Source organism: Rhinatrema bivittatum, chromosome 18 (genome assembly GCF_901001135.1).
Source record: "Rhinatrema bivittatum chromosome 18, aRhiBiv1.1, whole genome shotgun sequence".
In the NCBI taxonomy this organism is placed as follows: domain Eukaryota; kingdom Metazoa; phylum Chordata; class Amphibia; order Gymnophiona; family Rhinatrematidae; genus Rhinatrema; species Rhinatrema bivittatum.
In genome coordinates, this window is record NC_042632.1 from 53,441,638 (window position 1) to 53,459,586 (window position 17,949).

At 44.1% G+C, this 17,949-nt stretch overlaps 1 protein-coding gene across 1 annotated transcript in view; it reads left to right on the forward strand.

Annotated features, from left to right (window-relative positions):
• Window positions 1–17,949, forward strand: part of STK32A (serine/threonine kinase 32A) — a 73,112-nt gene that overhangs the window by 32,751 nt on the left and 22,412 nt on the right. The window contains exon 6 of the mRNA XM_029583823.1: window positions 11,362–11,399. Within this exon, the coding sequence (XP_029439683.1) occupies window positions 11,362–11,399 (38 nt within the window). The remainder of the gene's footprint in view (window positions 1–11,361; window positions 11,400–17,949) is intronic.

Below are 17,949 nucleotides of genomic sequence, written 5' to 3' on the forward strand. Positions count from 1 at the left end.
CACAGAAGCCACATTTTAGCACAGGTTGTGGTTAATGCGCAGGGTAGGAAGCAACGGCACCGCGGGACGCAGTAGGATAATGGATACAAATCAAACGGGAGTTAAAAAAAAAAAGAACTAAATGGGGGAAAAAAAAGCACGTTGAAAACACGAGTTAGCCTGAAAATCTGCACTAATGCAGAAAAGTGCCTTAAAAACGGGGGCATTTGTTGATCTCTTTTCCACTTTCGGCACTCCAGTGTGGATTACATTCAGGTAGTGTAGGGGGAGGTAGGTGCCTGAAGACTTGTGTGCAAAATGTGCCCAAGTTGAAATGCAGCCTTTCATGCAGTGCCACAGTGCCAGGCACACTCTGCAGCTCTAGCTGCCTTTTCCAGAGGGCTTGGCCATTGATTTTACTTCCCATTACTTTCCAGGCACCTACAGCTGAACAGTACCCACTGGCGCTATGGCACAATGGCAATGTATGTGAGATTGGCACTGTCCATCGTTGGGGGGGAGGGCAGAGATGTGGTGAGTGTGTGTGGGAGAGAGAGGGGAGGAGGAGGGTTAATATTATAGGTGGGCTGTGCTTTTTACACTCATGTGTAAAAAGCCCTGCTATGGTCAGTGCAGCTTATGACATCAGATTTCCTTGTGAGCTATGTGCGTTTGTGTATGCAAGATACGGGCAGCGAGTAGGCTGGCAATTACAATTTCCAGACCATTAGGAGGTGACTATCTAAGTATCTAATAGCATCTCTAAAAGAAAAGGTTAAGAACTGGCATGGATTTCTTCACCCTAAGCTAAGAGGTCACCTTGCATTGAAACCCACATCTCAAAGGTGGTAAAGGTCTCCTTCATGCATCTGCACGAGATTAGCCAAGCGCACATCTACCTTGATAAGCACGCCTTGCTGCCGTGGTACATGCATTAATTACTAACCAATATGATTATTGCAGTTCTCTAGTATGTAATGGTGTCGCACATTACAGTCTGAAACGACACAGCCATTAGAGTTTTGGTAGAAACCAAAGCAACTGACTGCATAAGACCAATCCTACATCAGCCGCACTGCCTCCCAGTCAAATGCAGGATAAAATTCAAAAGCCTCTGCATTATCTTCAAGTATGTGAATAAGCAGGCCCGTGAGTGTTTCTCCCAACTACTTCTCTCTTACGGTCCTCTCAAATGGCCCTTCTTTCCCTCTCTTCTTCTGCCAGATTGACCTGGAGGAAGACTTTGTGCAATCAGCTACTACGTGCCACGAATTTGGAACAAGATAGCGCTCCCCTATGCTTCAAATGATGACCCCTGCTTTCTAGAAGAAAGCTAAGCATGGTTGTTTGGCCACATCTTCCTCTAGATTGCTCAGCAGAGACCTTGTCCTTCAATTGTAATGACTTGACTACCAGAGCTTTTGAGCAAGGACTTAACTATCCCTGGGCTCTCGTATTTGAGATTTTACATAGTGTGCAACAGACGTCCTGTCCCGGTTCCCAGAATGGCTGGTGCCATTATGTGGTATGTGCTGGTCCCTGACAAGGCCACAGGGGATTGGGGTCAGCCAAGAGCGCAGGACACAATGTAATGTAGGGTATAACTTCAGAAGTCTTCTCCACGCCCCGTCAGTGTTGTACTATTACTACTCCTGTGTATTTCCAGCACAACTGACCATCGATTGCAGGCACTGACCACTGCTGATTTTTCACATTTAAAAATGGTAACGAGAAATAAATAAGTTATGATGTTGCTGTTCAAAAGGTTTAGGAGTCTAACTTTGGGGGTTAGGCTCATAAATTGGCTTTGTTAAAAATCTACTAATGTTGAGCTCCTAAATTGTATCTCCTCGTTTCACAAGGCTTCTAAATTTTAAGATCCTAAAAAGTGAATGGCTACGGTGACCTTCAGCACGAGGCCAACTAACATAGGAGCCTAAGTCTAGGAAAATGAATCACAGAGCTAAATTTAGCAGAATTTTCAGCTAATAAAAGCCCTAAATTTGGGACTTTTTTTGTTTCTTTGTTTAATATCTGCCTCTATCTGTCCTGCTTTGTCACAGTTTTTTAAAATTTTTATTTTTTTTAACATCTTGAAATGTATCAAATGCTTTTAGAGAATCTCCCTCTCCCTGTCGCATATAGCGTCCCCTTTCAAGCACCTTGAGCCAGATGGCTGCTTTGCTCTGGCAAACAAATTGTGCTGTAGTAATGAGGCTATCAAGTTGGTGTTGTCTGTCCTGCACCTGCTCCTGAGCTACAAATAATAGATGAGAGTGTGTTCTTCGCTGCTAAACGGGAGAAGGGATCTGGGGCTCGTGCACCAGGCCAGGTTAGAAACTATCAGAATTTATAGGGGAAGGGGGAGAGCTGCTGGATTTGGAGAGCAACTCAAACTGAGAATGCAGCAAGGATTTTGAAAATGTTATATACGGTGAGATGACACCACGCTGTCCATGTAGTCCATTTAAAATTAATCTGTTTAATTGCAAAAAACATTATTTGCATGTTAATTTAAAAAAAAGATAAAAATAAATAGGTTTCTATTTACCATTCCTGGTGTCACCCAAAAATAGGAAGCGATGAGTGTTGAAGTTAGCATGTGGCACATTTTAAAACTAATCGGAGAAAGTTCTTTTTCACTCAACGCACAATTAAACTCTGGAATTTGTTGCCAGAGGATGTGGTTAGTGCAGTTAGTATAGCTGTGTTTAAAAAAGGATTGGATAAGTTCTTGGAGGAGAAGTCCATTACCTGCTATTAAGTTCACTTAGAGAATAGCCACTGCCATTAGCAATGGTTACATGGAATAGACTTAGTGTTTGGGTACTTGCCAGGTTCTTATGCCTGGATTGGCCACTGTTGGAAACAGGATGCTGGGCTTGATGGACCCTTGGTCTGACCCAGTATGGCAATTTCTTATGTTCTTAAAGTGATTTGCCGTAGTAAGTGATAACCATACTATCTCTAGAGGCCTCTCTTCTACCTGCCTAGGCACGTCTGTTACTCCTGGCAGGTATCTTCTCCCCCACTTCCAAGCCTCTTGCAACCTTTTCATGTTCTTTATACAGAGCTGCTCAGGGTGGCCACCCTAGGACCCCCGAACCACAGACTGTGTTAATACAATAGCGTGGCTGATTTATCAGGAACAGTGGGAGGTAAGTCTGGCCCACGAGAGCCTCAGATGGATCAGATTTTCAGGCTAATAGACCAAGATACACAAATGTAGCCAGACTTCTTGATTTGTGATGTGCAAATGCACATGGGGGCAATTTTCAGAGTGTCCGCTTTGGGGCAAAGTGCATGGGTGCTTTTCATCCATGGTGTTGCTCACTGCAGGTACTTTTAGTCATGTCTCCAGAGGGTAGCTTTCTGATAGCCACTTCACACGTGGAAAAATTGCTATTTACTCATGTGAATGTCTTTGAAGGTTTGTCCTTGTGTTGCGATGAAGATCCTTGTACAGCTTAGGAGGGCAGGAGATGCCTGTCCCTGGTCCAGAAGGCGAGCTGTTGCTGAGGTATAGCATGTGAGGAGTGGCACAGGAAACCGTGACCCAGCCTCTATCCTTCTTGCTGTTATAGTAGGGCTGTGGTTATCCTTGGAATGGCTGTGTCTGAGGTGACAAGTGGGATAAAGTGCTACCACGTTTCATCTCTGAGAGCCATATGATGTGATTTTCCCTGCACAGACCGGTTGTCTCTATGGCTAAAAGTGCAGACAGTATTCCATCACCTGCCTACGTTTAACCGCACCTAATGGAGGCGTTCCTGGGGCACTCATACATTTATATTTTCATATTTACCTGCATTATTTTCCACAGAAAACTGGTGCAGAGATCCAGGGGCGCTGTATACCTGCGGGAGGCCTTAAAGGGACAGTGCACACTGACCTTTCCTTGGTGTAAAATCTGCAGAAAGGGGGAAGGGTCTTGTGGACTTTGACCTAAAAGAGATATTTGAAAATTGCTCTCCTCCACTCCCCTTAAACTTTAGCACGTTCTGTTGTGTCTGTGCTACCGTTTGACCTTTCCAGGCATGTGGAAGTTTTGGATAAGTGGAAGGTGATAGAGCTGCTAACTGCCTCATCTTTTTTTTTTTTTTTTCCTTTTCTGGAGAGGCTGATCCAGTCCTGCTTCCATCCCGCTGCATGACAGAACGTTGCACTCCCACTGCATGGCAGAACATTGCACTCCCGCTGCCTGACAGAACGTTGCACTCCCGCTGCATGGCAGAACGTTGCACTCCCGCTGCATGGCAGAACGTTGCACTCCCACTGCATGGCAGAACATTGCACTCCCGCTGCCTGACAGAACGTTGCACTCCCGCTGCATGGCAGAACGTTGCACTCCCGCTGCATGGCAGAACGTTGCACTCCCGCTGCATGACAGAACGTTGCACTCCCGCTGCATGGCAGAACGTTGCACTCCCGCTGCTCTTAAAGAATGTTGGAAGTACAAGTCCCAGCATGCAATGGGGGCTAAAACCAGGTCTGGCTTAACCCGTCCTGAAAATAAAATGGAGCCAGTTGGCAACTCCCACACTGGTCGAGGGCGAGATGAAAAGTAAGGCCGAGAAAATGATGGGGATGGTGCAAGGACGTCGTGGCTCGTTTGCAGCGGAGCCTCTGCACCTGGGAGGACGTTAGAGACGTGCTGCTTCCGGCTTTCTGCTGTATCGAAATTAAAAGCTGTGTGTGCTGTGAAGGGGAGCGACTGATTATCCTCGGGAAACACTGGAGGATGGCCACGGGCTACAGAAGGAGCAGAGGCTGGGGGGGAGTGTACCTGGAGCATGATGAAACACCTTTAGAAAGTGCGCCACTTTACCAGGCTGTCATTAGTGTGACCCCAGTGGAGATGAGTCAATCGCACTGAACTATTAAACTGATCAGGCAATCCCATCTCTGGGTCAGAGCACCTGCAGCCTCGAGCCGCAAGAGACATGGAGGAACAAGGCCTCGCTACCAGTCTGTGCTGTGTTCTGCTGGGTACACAGTGCAAGGGCAGGGGCGTTGCTCAGCTTACGGATTTCCTAGTGTGCGAGTACCTCGACGTTCAGTAATGACGAGGGGGGGGGGGGGTAATTCCAGTATGGAAGAGGTTGATGCCATTGAAGTCTATGGAGATGATGGAAGTGATTGTCACCCTGCGCCTGAAACGAATTGAGCGGCATGAATGCAGATTGTGATGAAAACGTCAGATTCTGGGTGCTGGACTGTTCTCTTCCTGCTACAGTGACTGTAGCAATTTCAATTACAAATATGTTTGCAGCACCTCAAAAACAGAAAATCTAAATATTTTCCCCTCCTCCTTCCCTCCGTTAGGGATGGGGTTCCTTTCCAAGGCCATTGTACCTACAGCGGCTCCTGTGTGCGCACAGGCCCTTCCTGTGACACTATCCCAGCGCCTCCTATTGGCACGTGCAGTTAGGGCCCCCAAATTCACACAATTAGTATTCACTTAGGACCTTTACTTGGATATTCTCGACGTGACATCCCAAAAACCATTCCTATGAGACTACGTCTATAAAAATAACAGGGGCCTCTCGGAGCAGTGCTGAAGAGGATCTTGCGTGCACTGGTGCACACGTTATATGTTTTTAAAATAAACCAGACACATGTTGAGAATTTAAAAAATGACAAAAACCAAGAGAGAGTGAAAGGGTACACTAAGGTCAGCCCCAGAAACAATACGGGGCGCGCACGTCTCCGGCTGCATCCTTTGAGCAGCTCCTAGCTCTGTCCCAGCAATTTTTAGCAGATGGCTCTAGACCATTTCGGCCCTGACATTCGATGTCTCATCTTGTAGCGGAGCAGCATTGCGGGGGAGCAGTTTCCTCCTGAGTAATTCAGTTAGAGAGAGGTGGTGGTGGCGGCAGGGGAAGCCTTGAGCATTAACAGCCTGCTTAGTGGGGGTTTTGAGGTCTTCTCACCTCGGTTTGATGTAACCTGTCATGAAAGTAAACAGCACGGATTCTGAATGGAACCAAAAATGTATTGAGACCGCATGAAAATCAGCTCAGTTTAGGCATGTGGCGTGTGCTTTGCCCCCTTACCATAGTGTCTCTGGCTCCTCTTATTCTCTTTGCGATAAAATTTCAAGAGGGGTAGCCACGTTAGTCTGTAAAACAGCACCCAGGCTGGTGGCATCTTCTAGCCTAGAGGACAACAGGTCCACTTTGTCAGCTGCATGTCCCATCTGCATCTCCTGATGCCGCTGACCAAGTGAGCCATTTGTCCTCAAATGTTCATGCCTCAAAAAAATCCATTTGTCTAAAAGGCATCTCCAGCCTCTCTGGTGTTTGTTCAATTTGTCTGGTGCTACTTTGCCAGTAACCTCATTCATTCATTCATTCATTGAATTTATTAATTAACACAAATAAGGTCTAAGCGATGTACAATTTAAAAAAATTCATAATAAAAAAAAATATGAAACTAAAAAACATAAGTCACATGGAAATTAAAGACATAAAATCATAAGACATAACAGAATGTCAAGCTGCCAGTTGATAAAGGAGGTCAAACGTTCAGTTCTTAATAAAATGCTTGTTTCAGTAAAAAGATTTTAAAAAGAAGTCTAAATTTCTTAAGGCAATCCGCCATCCGGAATTCCATCGGTAGGGAGTTCTAAAAAAGTGGTGCCACAATCAAAAGGGCAGAGTCCCTTGTCGAAAGACGAGCATGACGAACAGATGGTATGTCAAGTAGTCCTCGTTACAAAGATCCAAGCTGACGTGACGACTTAGGTATATATTTTTAGCAAGGCATTAGACCTTGGACATGAATCTAAGGTTAATAATTCACTGTTGAATTGGTAACCATTTCATTTTATCAAGTACAGGAGTCGTATGTCCATAATATTTTATTCAGGTAGTCAAGTCGCGCCACTGAACTAAGTAACAATTGTAATGGGTATAAAGAATTAAATGAAAGACCTAAGCAAAGACTGTTAACAATAATCAATATGAGGACAATAGTGAGAAAGTCATGATTAGGCAAAAGATGTCGAAGACCAGCTAGCACACGCAATTAAAAAAAAATCCTATTTTAATTTTGGACTTGATTTGTGGCTGAAAAGAAAGGGAAGAGTCAATCCAAACACCTAACGCTTTTATAGGAACATTAATTGGAAAACTCAGGTTATCACATGAGACAGATGGAATATGGCCTCTGAATTGATAAATATTCTGTTTTTATTCAAGCCATCTTGTGGGGTAATCCTTTCTAGCATCTTGCAGTTTAGAATTTGTCTTTAGAAGAAAACCAAAGCTTAAAGTGTGCCTTTGCTCGTTTTGGACCGCGGCATAAACTTACTCTGGATCCCTGCAGCTGATAGGGTACATGAAGTGCTTATAAGACCTGCTGGAATGGAGCATGTGTTTGCTTGTGCCGTGCAGGATTAAATTGCACCGAGCAGGTCTCAGGCTCCTGACAGCCACTGAAAAGTGGTGTAATTAGGCTATTAAATCCGGGTAATGCCTTGTAAAGCCACTGGAGCGCATACAGCCCAGGAGTATCAGTTGTACCTCCTCTGTCTGCAAGGCAGGCTGTGCGTCTTCCTTATAAAGCTGGGACTCTGCCCCCTGGGTAGCTGGTGAGCATCGGGAAAGGTCCTAGCTCCCTGGCTTTTAGACATACCTCAGAGTTTGTGTCCGTATACAGCGTATTAAGAACTCGGTCACAATCTGTATCAAACACGTCACTTACAAGAAGGATATCCATCCTCTTCTTTTTTTCTTTTTTTTTCTTTTCTGACTCTGCAGTTTCCTCTTCCTTCTCCTCTGTGCTTCCACCTCCATCAGAACCAGAGTTTGCATCCGGTACCATGAACCTTTATTTGCAACTACCCAGGGATTCTTTTTCTCCTATATTATAGCCTTTTGCTTTAGTTTGAAACTCTGCAATCATAGGCCCTAAGTCCAGCCACTAGGTGTCGCCATTGCAGAATGGTTATGATGCCCACCCAAGGGCTTTGAACGCTGCCTCTGCAGCATTCCCAGCCCGGGGAGTGGAAGAGGTGAGCTGGAAATTGAAAGCAGGCTCTCCACGTAGCAGTGCACAGCGTTGCCTCTGTACTACTGGGCTGCCCCATCCTTACTGAGGCTTTTCCAGCTACTCAGGATGGATGGATCCTGTGGCAGCTCTTTTATAGCTGAGGGAGGAGGAAGCTCAGGCCCCGCCTGATTACCGGAATGGATTCAGATTTCTGAACCAGGAGGAGAGGCTTATTAACAGAGCGTCAGTCTTTGTCCTGTCGGCTGATTCGCAATTCTCCCAGGTCAGAGCAGAAATGGCTGACTGGGGATGCAATGGGCAATTCAGAGTCAAACTGTGGCAGGTTTAGCCTGGCTTCAATTTGAAAGGATTTCCAGATGTTCCTCAGATTCACTTGGAAAGTTTAAATTATTTTCCAGTAGCTCTGGGGAAAATCAAGCAGATTTGATTTGGCTTTGCCAATTTGCAGGAATACACATTTGAATTGTGCATCGGATTGCTTGAACGCTGATAACATTTTTTGCTATATCAAGGAATTCACAGTAGATTATTTTGGGGAGGGGAAATATTTGCTAAAGCAATTCAGTAATCCTTGAACTTTCTTGCAGATTTGTCAATCTAGTTTGCAAACTATTTTTGTAAGGTTTGTACAGCCCTGGTACTGATACATGCAATGTTCTCGATAATAGAGTCGATGCTCCCATTCATGGTGCTATGGCCGCCGGCACTGCTGCAGCTCTTTTTGTTCTCATTCCAAAACTGAAAATGAATAACCTCCAAAGCTTCCTGTAATTGCTCAAAGTGATGGGCTTGAGTCATTAGGTAAAGCTTGTCCATGGGTGTCCATCTCCCACAGCCTAAATCTCCTTCCCCTACATCTCCACCTCTGGAACTTAAGAGGCAGGATTCCTCTCTTGCCTGTCACCTCTCTGAGATTCATAAGAAGTTCCTGTCCCTCGCCTGGGCTTCAGAAGTGCTAATGAATGATAGCATTCTGGGTACTGTCTAGTGCAAGCATGGCAGAAGGTTAAAAACAAGCCTGGATTTACGTATTAACTTGCATCATTGATATGCTGCATTATCTTACAATTCTAAGCAGTTTACAGTGCTACCTTCATAAAAACCCACAAAATACTATATAAACACAGATAAAAGAGAAAATGACTGTGCATAAACACAGCCTTGCTGAGCTCAAATGGTACCTGCAGATTTTGGAAAAAGCTTTCTCAAATAAGTATCTCTTCAACTTCTTTTGAAAAGATTTGAAACATACCTCCTTTCGCAGAGATTCTGGCGAATAGGACCTGTTACCGTGAACATCTGCTGTGACTTGGCAAGCCACGCCAAATGTATAGAAGGAACATTAAGAAGACATTGCCCAGATGATCTTAAATTTCTCTCAGGCCTATACATTTTTAGTAAAGCACTGGTAGACTATGGTCCTCAATATTTAGAGCCTTGTGAATAAGCAATAATATCTTAAAAGTGGCAACCAGTATAACGATTGGGGTCTAGGTGTAGTATGATTATAATGGCAGGAGCCTGTAAATACATGAGCTACTGAGTTCTGTATAAGTTGGAAAGCTCACATAGTGGTTGAGGGGGAGACCTAAATAAGCTGCATTGCAATAGTCTAAATACCACAGCCTGCAGAACAGTCCAAAAATCACAAGGAGTGAAAAATGGCTTCAGTTTGCGAACCATATGTGGTTTAAAGAATGAACTCTTTACAACCTGCTTTTATCATGAGCTTTAAAGGCGCGTGTGCTGTCATAAATAACTTCCAGATTTTGAACTTCATGGATTTGAATCCCATCAAAAAGCAAAAATCTCAGAAAGGGTGCTGTTACAGCTTTACCAGTTCTGATGATCTGTTTTTTCCAAATTTAATGCTAATTTATTACTAATTAGCCAGGTCTGGATTGCTCTCAGAAATTAACCCCATAGTTGTTTTGATATCAGAATCTAAATGGAAAAAGAACTGAATGTCATCAGCAGCATATATCCTGTATTGTAATCCAATTCCAGTGAGAAGTTTGCAAATATATGTTAAATAGGTTAGCAAATAGGACTGATCCTTATGGTTCTTCAGTTCGCAGTGGAAACTAATTTGAAGTTGACCTTTTGACAACTATCTGTAAGGTAGGATTGAAACCATGCCAAGACCATCCCTGATATTCCAATCTCAGCCAAATGTTTTAGAAAAATGCCATGATCGAGGGTGTCAAAGGCAGCTGACACATCCAACAAAACCCAATATAAATTCAGTGCCTGCATCGAGCCTTCAACGAAAGGTGTCTAGACTGGAAACGAGCAATTGGTTCTTTACTATATTCATGACAAAACCCAAACTGGAATGCATCCAAGATATTATGGGTTTCAAAAACAACTCCTGGAGTTTTTTAAACACAGCCACTTGTATTACCTTGGCGACAAAAGATGTAGATGATATTAGGTGAAAGTTGGCAAGGTTCAACAATGGATGAATTGAAGCTTCTCTTCAACAATGGGGCATTTATCCTTCCGTCAGAGACACAATGACTAAATTATCTAAAGAAGCACAAATAATGTCAGCTAAATTATTGAACACAATTGTATTACAAGGATTTAAAAGGCAGTTTTCCGCATTCCTAGATTTTATTGTACTAGAAATCTTTCTGTGAAATAGGATCAAATTCCTCACATCTTACTTACAACTGGATAATCTAGCTGGGTAAGAAAAGAGATGGAGACAGAGTTTAGTCTCATGCCAGGATCTGCAATCTTTTCCTGGAAAAAATTAGCCAAGAGCTCAGAACTTAATAGAGTATTAGCGCCAGTTGGATCAGATGCCAGGTTCTCAGGACTGCTAGTTAAGCGAGCCACCATATGAAATGATGCCATTGTCTGTTGCCAGCTTCTTTAATTTGTTTATAAAAACAGTACAGTATTGGATGGCTCTGTCTATGAGGCTGGGGGTTTCAGAGCATTGTTCTATCATCTAGCATGAGCCAGCACTAAAATGTTACATGTCCTTTCCAGCAAGGTGCTTTTATGCATCTTTTTGAGGTCCTTGTTTCCAGGGAAGTCCATTTCTCTGTGACTGTGTATATTTCAGAGCACAGCGATGTCACGTTAGTTTCCCATTTGCATTGATTGAGATCAGTGTCTGAAATTCTGTGTTTTTGGATTTAAAGACCTAAAAATAACTTTTTATGTTAACAATTTATTGATATTCTATGTAAATGCAATGTCAGAAAACACAAAATGTTCTATGTACAACAACAATGATTAGTAAAAGATGTGGGGAGCTGGTAAGACGGATTTATGAAGGACTTTTAGTTTTCAGCTCAGTTGCCTGTCTTGCTGTACCTTTTTTACCTTTATCCCCCTTTTCTTCTCTTTTAGGGACATCAAGCCTGACAATATTTTACTTGATGAACAAGGTAAGCGATAAGTGGTTTGCAGTGCGATGAATTCTGTGACTGTCTCCACATCTCCTGTGTGTGTTCTCTGTTGCTGGATGGCCTGGGACCTGAGGGCACACAATCTTTCCCCATTTATTGCACGCCGTAGGAGGAGCAGGGATTCAGTACCAGGTCAGAAATGCTTGGGGTTTTGCTGGGTTCCAAATGTGAATGCCACGCATGATCCAGGCGCCCTCGAAGCCCACTGCAATACCGAATGCTTCATAAGAACATAAGAACTTGCCAAACTGGGTCAGCCCAAGAATCCATCAAGCCTAGCGTCCTGTTTCCAACAGTGGCCAACCCAGTATCCTCTTTGCCAGCAGTGCCTCAGAGCAGCTCTGAGATGTCTGTAGCCAGCGGATGGGACCCTGGTACCCAGGCTCTTTGCATGGCAACCTTTAATTTTATAATCTCACCACAGAGCTGGTTATTTTATACCATAACTTGTTTACAGTTTTCTTCTATGTAGTATTGTGAAAGAAAAAAGACCATGCACTCTGTCCTGTTGTTCTTTCCCTGGTGCCGAGGATATATCCCAGCTGTCAGACGCAGAGTACGTTTCTCCTTATCCAGGACAGTTGTTTTTTGTCTTCCCTTGAATTCCACAATCCCGGCTAGAAGAGCATGTAAGATACCTCCTCTTAGCACCTTTCCCATGCCTAGATACAGGACTCTGTAATAATCTAAACAGCCAATAACATCTGGCCACCTCTGTCCCCTGTATAGCCTGCCAGACAGACCTAACTATGTGAGTGCCTGCATTTCCACTAGGACGTTCAGTTAATTACCAGTCCATGCTACCATCACCACCTGACAGACGCGGCTGTGATATCATTAGGACTTCTAACCTTTCGTATTGCTTTCTGCGGAAGTGGTAAAATAGAAAATTCTGCTGCTGCTGTAATTTTAAGATCCCTTAATTGTAGCAAATACATCAAGGTACTGATGAAACCCTTTCCGGGCAAAAAATGTCCCTGCAGAGAGAGAGGAAGGGGCTCGGTTGAATAGGCTGGGTCTGTATGGCTGTTTATGGCATAGAAATCCCTTCATTGGAGGTGGGATGTGCTGACACAACGAGTTTAAGTTGGCCCTCCAAAGAGATTCCTAATTTTTAACCTGTGCTCCCATTTCATGCCTTTGTGACCTGGAACATTTCAAATAAATATTGTTTATAAAATAAAGTAGCTGTAAATGCTAGCCTGTATACGAATTTTATTTATTTATATTTTTTAATAGCCCCTCTCAATCCAGCATATTGAATGTTTTATAACGAAACTTAGCAGGCCAGAGATGGGATTTGGTTTGAATGCTGAGCTCTCAGACTTGGCTCAGAGTACGTGATGCCACCTGAGCCCAGAGCTGCTTTGCATCTGACCTCCGCTTTCAAAGCACTGGGTGTTTATTTATTTAAGACCAGTCAGAAAAGTCACCTTCTGCACTTATTAACCAAGGCATGTCTGCCTTCTGCAGTGGCTTTACACGTTTCTTCCCTTTCAGCATCGACACTCGGGTTCATTTAATGGTTGCATTCGGTATCTTAGGCTTGGGTACCTGAATGAAGGAGAAGCAGACAGGGTTGGGGCGTGGCATAAGGTCCTACCGGGATCCTAGCTGTTAAATAATGAGGCAGCCATCCAAATGACTTCATAGTGCCTCTGTTGAAATGTCCCGACCCATCCAAGTTACCCTTTGTTTCATGGGGATGTGCATTCATTTTTAAATGGCATGGAACATGCAACAAAATGTGTTTTTGTTTTATGCCTTTCCAATCCAAAATGAGACACAAAAACAGTTTTTAGTTTTGTTACAGCACGGCTAAAAAAAACCCCAAAATCAAACAAACTATCAGAAAACAAAACCAAAACTAAATGGTAGCAAAAATGTTTCTATGCACAAACCTAATGCATTAATTTTAGTACCTGAATTCTCTCTGTAGTCAGGGATGCCCAGCTTTGTCCTGTTTCAAAAATGTTTTTTTTAAATTGTGCAGTAGATTTATTTTGTGTTAAATCCACTTCATGTACATTGTGTCAGAATGGAAAGATTTTTTAAGTTCCACTTAGGTAAAGATTTTAACTGAATATATCCGCTGACTTTTCTTCTTATTGGAAGCTGGAAGAGAATATGTATCAATAGACAAATCTCCAGCTGTGTCCAGACATAGACCAGTGCCTGGAGGTCAGAGGCCTCTCAGAGATATACAGGCCACAAAGTGACCCATCTCTTCTTTATGGACAACTTCTCTTCATAAAAGAAATGACAGCTCCATGTAGCCCTTTGCCTATGAAACCTCTTCTTCGGTGAGGTCAATATTTGGAGAGCCGTCAAGAAAGTAAGTTATGTGATTCAAATTATGCGCATAACTTGTGCGATTATTCAGCAGAAATGCTGAGCAGAAGCCTGCCGCTGAATATACTCGGATAAAGCTAAGACATACACGTGTGAATATGTGTGCACACCAGGCGACGTTGAGCCCCACACCTGGAAAACCCCCACTCATGCCCCTTTTTTGTGCGGATACACTTTATGTACATAAAAAGTTGGGTGAACAAAATGGAAAATGTATGTGTTTGGGGGTAAATATTCAAACTTCGTGTTACACACACACACAAAAGCATTTGAATATAAAGCTCACTTAGTTTGCCATTCAAGCTGACGAAATTGTGTGGGTCCTTTCCAAAAGGGGAGGCATTGGGTGCGTATAGATGCATAGTAAATGATGGCCAGAAAAGACCCTCCAGCCCATCCACTCTGCCCACTTATTCCTGTCCACAACTGCTAAGGATCCATCCCAGCTCCAGCCACAGTGAGTGACCATCTCTAAGCAGTTCTCACCATTCAAGCTTTCTGTGGTGACCTCAGTAAAAGGGATGCCCACACCATAGCACGGCCTGACCCCCAGCATGAGCAGAGGCCGTGCCGAGCGTATCCGAGTCGCATGGCCGTGCCGTTACCGATGCTTCCGGTTTTCAGGCTTTGAGGCTCTTTCGTTCGTGGATGCAACTTTTGGAAGGAGCGATGTGGTCTCTTTCTGAAGGGGGTTCAGCATCTCTCGGCGGTTTTTGGAGTCGTGCACACACACACACCCTCCACAGGCGCTTCATCCTGTGCAGATTATCTGAAGCCTTCCTTTCTGCCAGGCCTGCGTCGGAGGAGAATATGCTGTAGACATACTGGTTGCTGCTCGGCGTATAAACAGTTTCCCCTGTTGATTCCCGCTGTCTGTTGCTGAAAGCCCGTTTTGAACATTCACTCTACCATCTGGCCTGCCTCGGATCCCTTCTCATGTTGCCAGTCCTTTTGCCAAGGGTTGCCTCTGTGGGAGCTGCTTTTCTATTGCTCGGATGACTTGGTCTCTTGCTGTTCATTCATAGAAGCCTTTCATTATGGGGTAGGGGGGGGCTTAGAGGGGCATTTTCAAACAGTCCCCCTAAAGCACCTAAGTTACACTAACTTTCAAAGCAGACTTACGCACACAAGGCCGCTGCGAAAATTATCCCATCAAAATTTATCCGCTCACGATTCCACCCGCAGTAATGCGTAATGTACCCGCATCCTTTGGAAAATGCAAATGTACGTGCGCAAGTCCTAAGATAGGATGGGCCGTACTGAGTGAAGCCATTCAGCCCAGCAATCCTGCCTGTGACTGGGCCAGTCTGGGTCTTTAGAAAAGGCCCCTGCAGAATCCCCGGAGCACCCGCGCTCAGTCCTGGCAAATGGATCCTCATGTTCGGTGGTTCACTCAGGTAAAGTGCCACTTGTGCAGGCAAACGTCTTTTTGACATTTGCCCTTCCTAAGGTCAGGCGCTCTCGGCGGACAGGGGCGGGGAAGCTGCCTGTAACCTCCGTGGGACCCTGTCCTGATCCTGCAGCTCTTCTGCTGCATTTCTTAGCATATTTCCATAGCTTTCTGACACTGAGTGAAAGGGTTTGTTTTTCCCTCTGCCTCCTTTTACTGCTCGTGAAAGGTTTGCTGGATCGGTAGCTCTGGAAGCCAAAGCCATCCACTTGATCAGAGAAAAAGAAGAGCCTGGGGCCTTGTCCCTGGAAGCATCCGTGCACTGCCGTGCCCCGGAGGCGCCACTCCTCTGCCAGCACTGGTGCCAGCGAGTGCCAAATTCTGATTACTCTTCAGGTGCGAGGTCAACATCCGTCTACCAGCTTATTTCACTTAGGCCTCCAAACATTTTCCAGCTAGAAATGGAACAAGACTGTTTGATACGAATGTCAGTTGTCATTTTAGCCTTGTTCGACATTACAAAGAGATGTTCTCCAAGAAAGCTATAACCAAGATTGCAGCTGCATGAGAGGTTTTGGAAGTGCAGAGTACTGGTGACCCTACTAAAATGATCTGGATTATTTGCAGGTTGTGAAACCTGTAGTCAGACCAGCATAAAATCTGTCAAAAAATGAGGTTCATGTGTTTGTCAAACCACAGAGTTCCCTCCTTCCATGTGTGGTCTCGAAAGCTTAGATACAGCTTCACCCTGGGATAATTCCCGTGCAGCTCCAACGAAAGGTTTGGAGATTGAGCATCTTCTATCCGTTCCTACGTGCGTACACCTACAGGCTGACATTCAGGAAAGCTGAGCTCCTAAATTTACGATCATAATTAGGGGCCGGAGTTTTCAGCTAAAATTCACCTAAATTTAGGGTCGCTATTTATTTAGGATTTGGACTGAGGCCCTAACTTTGTTACCCTGCCCTCAGTCTGCAGTCAGTGTATGGGGGAGTGGGGATCACTATATAAAAAAAAGTAAATGCAACTATTGCTTCCCTAAATATCTTGTAACACCGTGATGGGGGAGGGAGATATCTCTGTCCTTGGAGTTTGGTGCACTTAAATGGATAGGATAATTCAGCTGGGCCTGAGCAGGGTGCCAGTCAGTCACATGAGATAACCTCTCTGCATCACCGCCCCATTTACTTTCGTCACCCACCTCTGTTCTAGATTTTATTTAAAAGGATTTGAAACCCGCCTTATCCTTTTGCATTTAAACAAATCTTTTTTTTTTTGCTAGTAATAAGATAAACCAGTTCAACCATGAGCCTTGTGAATGATATCAGAATTTACAGCAGTGAGGCAAAAAAAAAAAAGGTTAATTGACTTAACGTGGATAGCCGCTGCCGGTAGAACCAAATGAATAGAAATTTCATCCTAAAAAGTTATAGGTGGATGCAAGTGTACTAAAATGGGGCATTGCAGATACTCAGCACCACGAGGGTTAAGTCCAGGTTTCTGTTGGTCGGGAGAGGGGAAAGCTTCCACTGGAACAGACGGAAGAGGGATGTGTTTTGCACGGAAAATGGCGTTGGTTCACAGTGGCCCTCCCTGGCATCGCGGTAGGTAACTCCAATATCTTTTTTGCCTTTCAGACAAGCGCATGCCATGGGTCACTTATGACTCTCAGCTTTTCACAGACCTAGTCCATTCGTTTGTGAAGGTTACAGATACCGTGTGTTGGGAATTAACATCCTGGCAATATTTTAATTAAAAAGTGAGGCTCAAGCTCCCAGAAGATGAGTGAAAAAAAGTTCTAATCTATGAAACGGTGAATAGAGGATAATATCTGAGTGAATTAAGTGTCTGAGTCACATAAGCAGCATTTAAATCATAATATTGTTCCTGTGATTAAATCAGTGCCTTGTATTAGAGAAAACCACACTGGTGAGTTCACTGTTTCAGAGGGATCCTTATGTCCTCCTTAAGAAAGAATGCACCTTCTAAAACATTGAATTTTGGCGCGAGTCTATCTAATGAGAGGCACTGACGTAACCTGGGGTGAAGCATCCTAATTTTCTGGTGAGCATAGTGCAGCAAGTCTTTACTTGTGCAGAGCGCGTCCTATCTTTCGGTTTAGGAGGGATGAGAGAGCCCACAGCACCTCAGACAAGCTTAAGTGAAACTTCTGAGGAGATGCTGCTCTGATCTCTTGCACTTAAAAGGGAGCAATCCGTCAACCTGAGCTATCAATCTGTGAATTGGGACCCACGAGTGCAGGAAATGGTGGAGGGTTAGCCCAACTCAACAGAGAGATATAGGAAGGATGGGCAGACTGCAGTATACCCACCTGGCCAGTGTAGCAGACTTAAAGCGAATTGTCAACTCTCTACTTCTATCATAGGAAATAAAATGAGTTTTAATTTTATGGAATATTCTGGAAGGAAAAAAAAACTGGTTCAGATATGTAAGTCCCTACAACTTCTGAGTACCTTATCTTAGATTAGATTTAAAATCATCTTTTTGCAGCAGAGCTGCATCCGCATGGTGTACGCCAGCAGAACTGTATGCACGAGACAGTGTTCGTGTGCAGCCACACCTCTGACATTTAAAAGCATTCTCATGCAAAAAAAGGAATGATAAGTTTCCTTGATGAGGAATTTTGTTCAGTGCATCACACTGTGAATGGCAGCTGCACACTGGCTGTAATTCATATTTGTAAATGTGATTTCCCAGGAGAACGCAGCAAGAGGGCAGATTGGCACAGAATAAGTGAAAAGTAGATTGCTTTCCTTCTCTACAAGT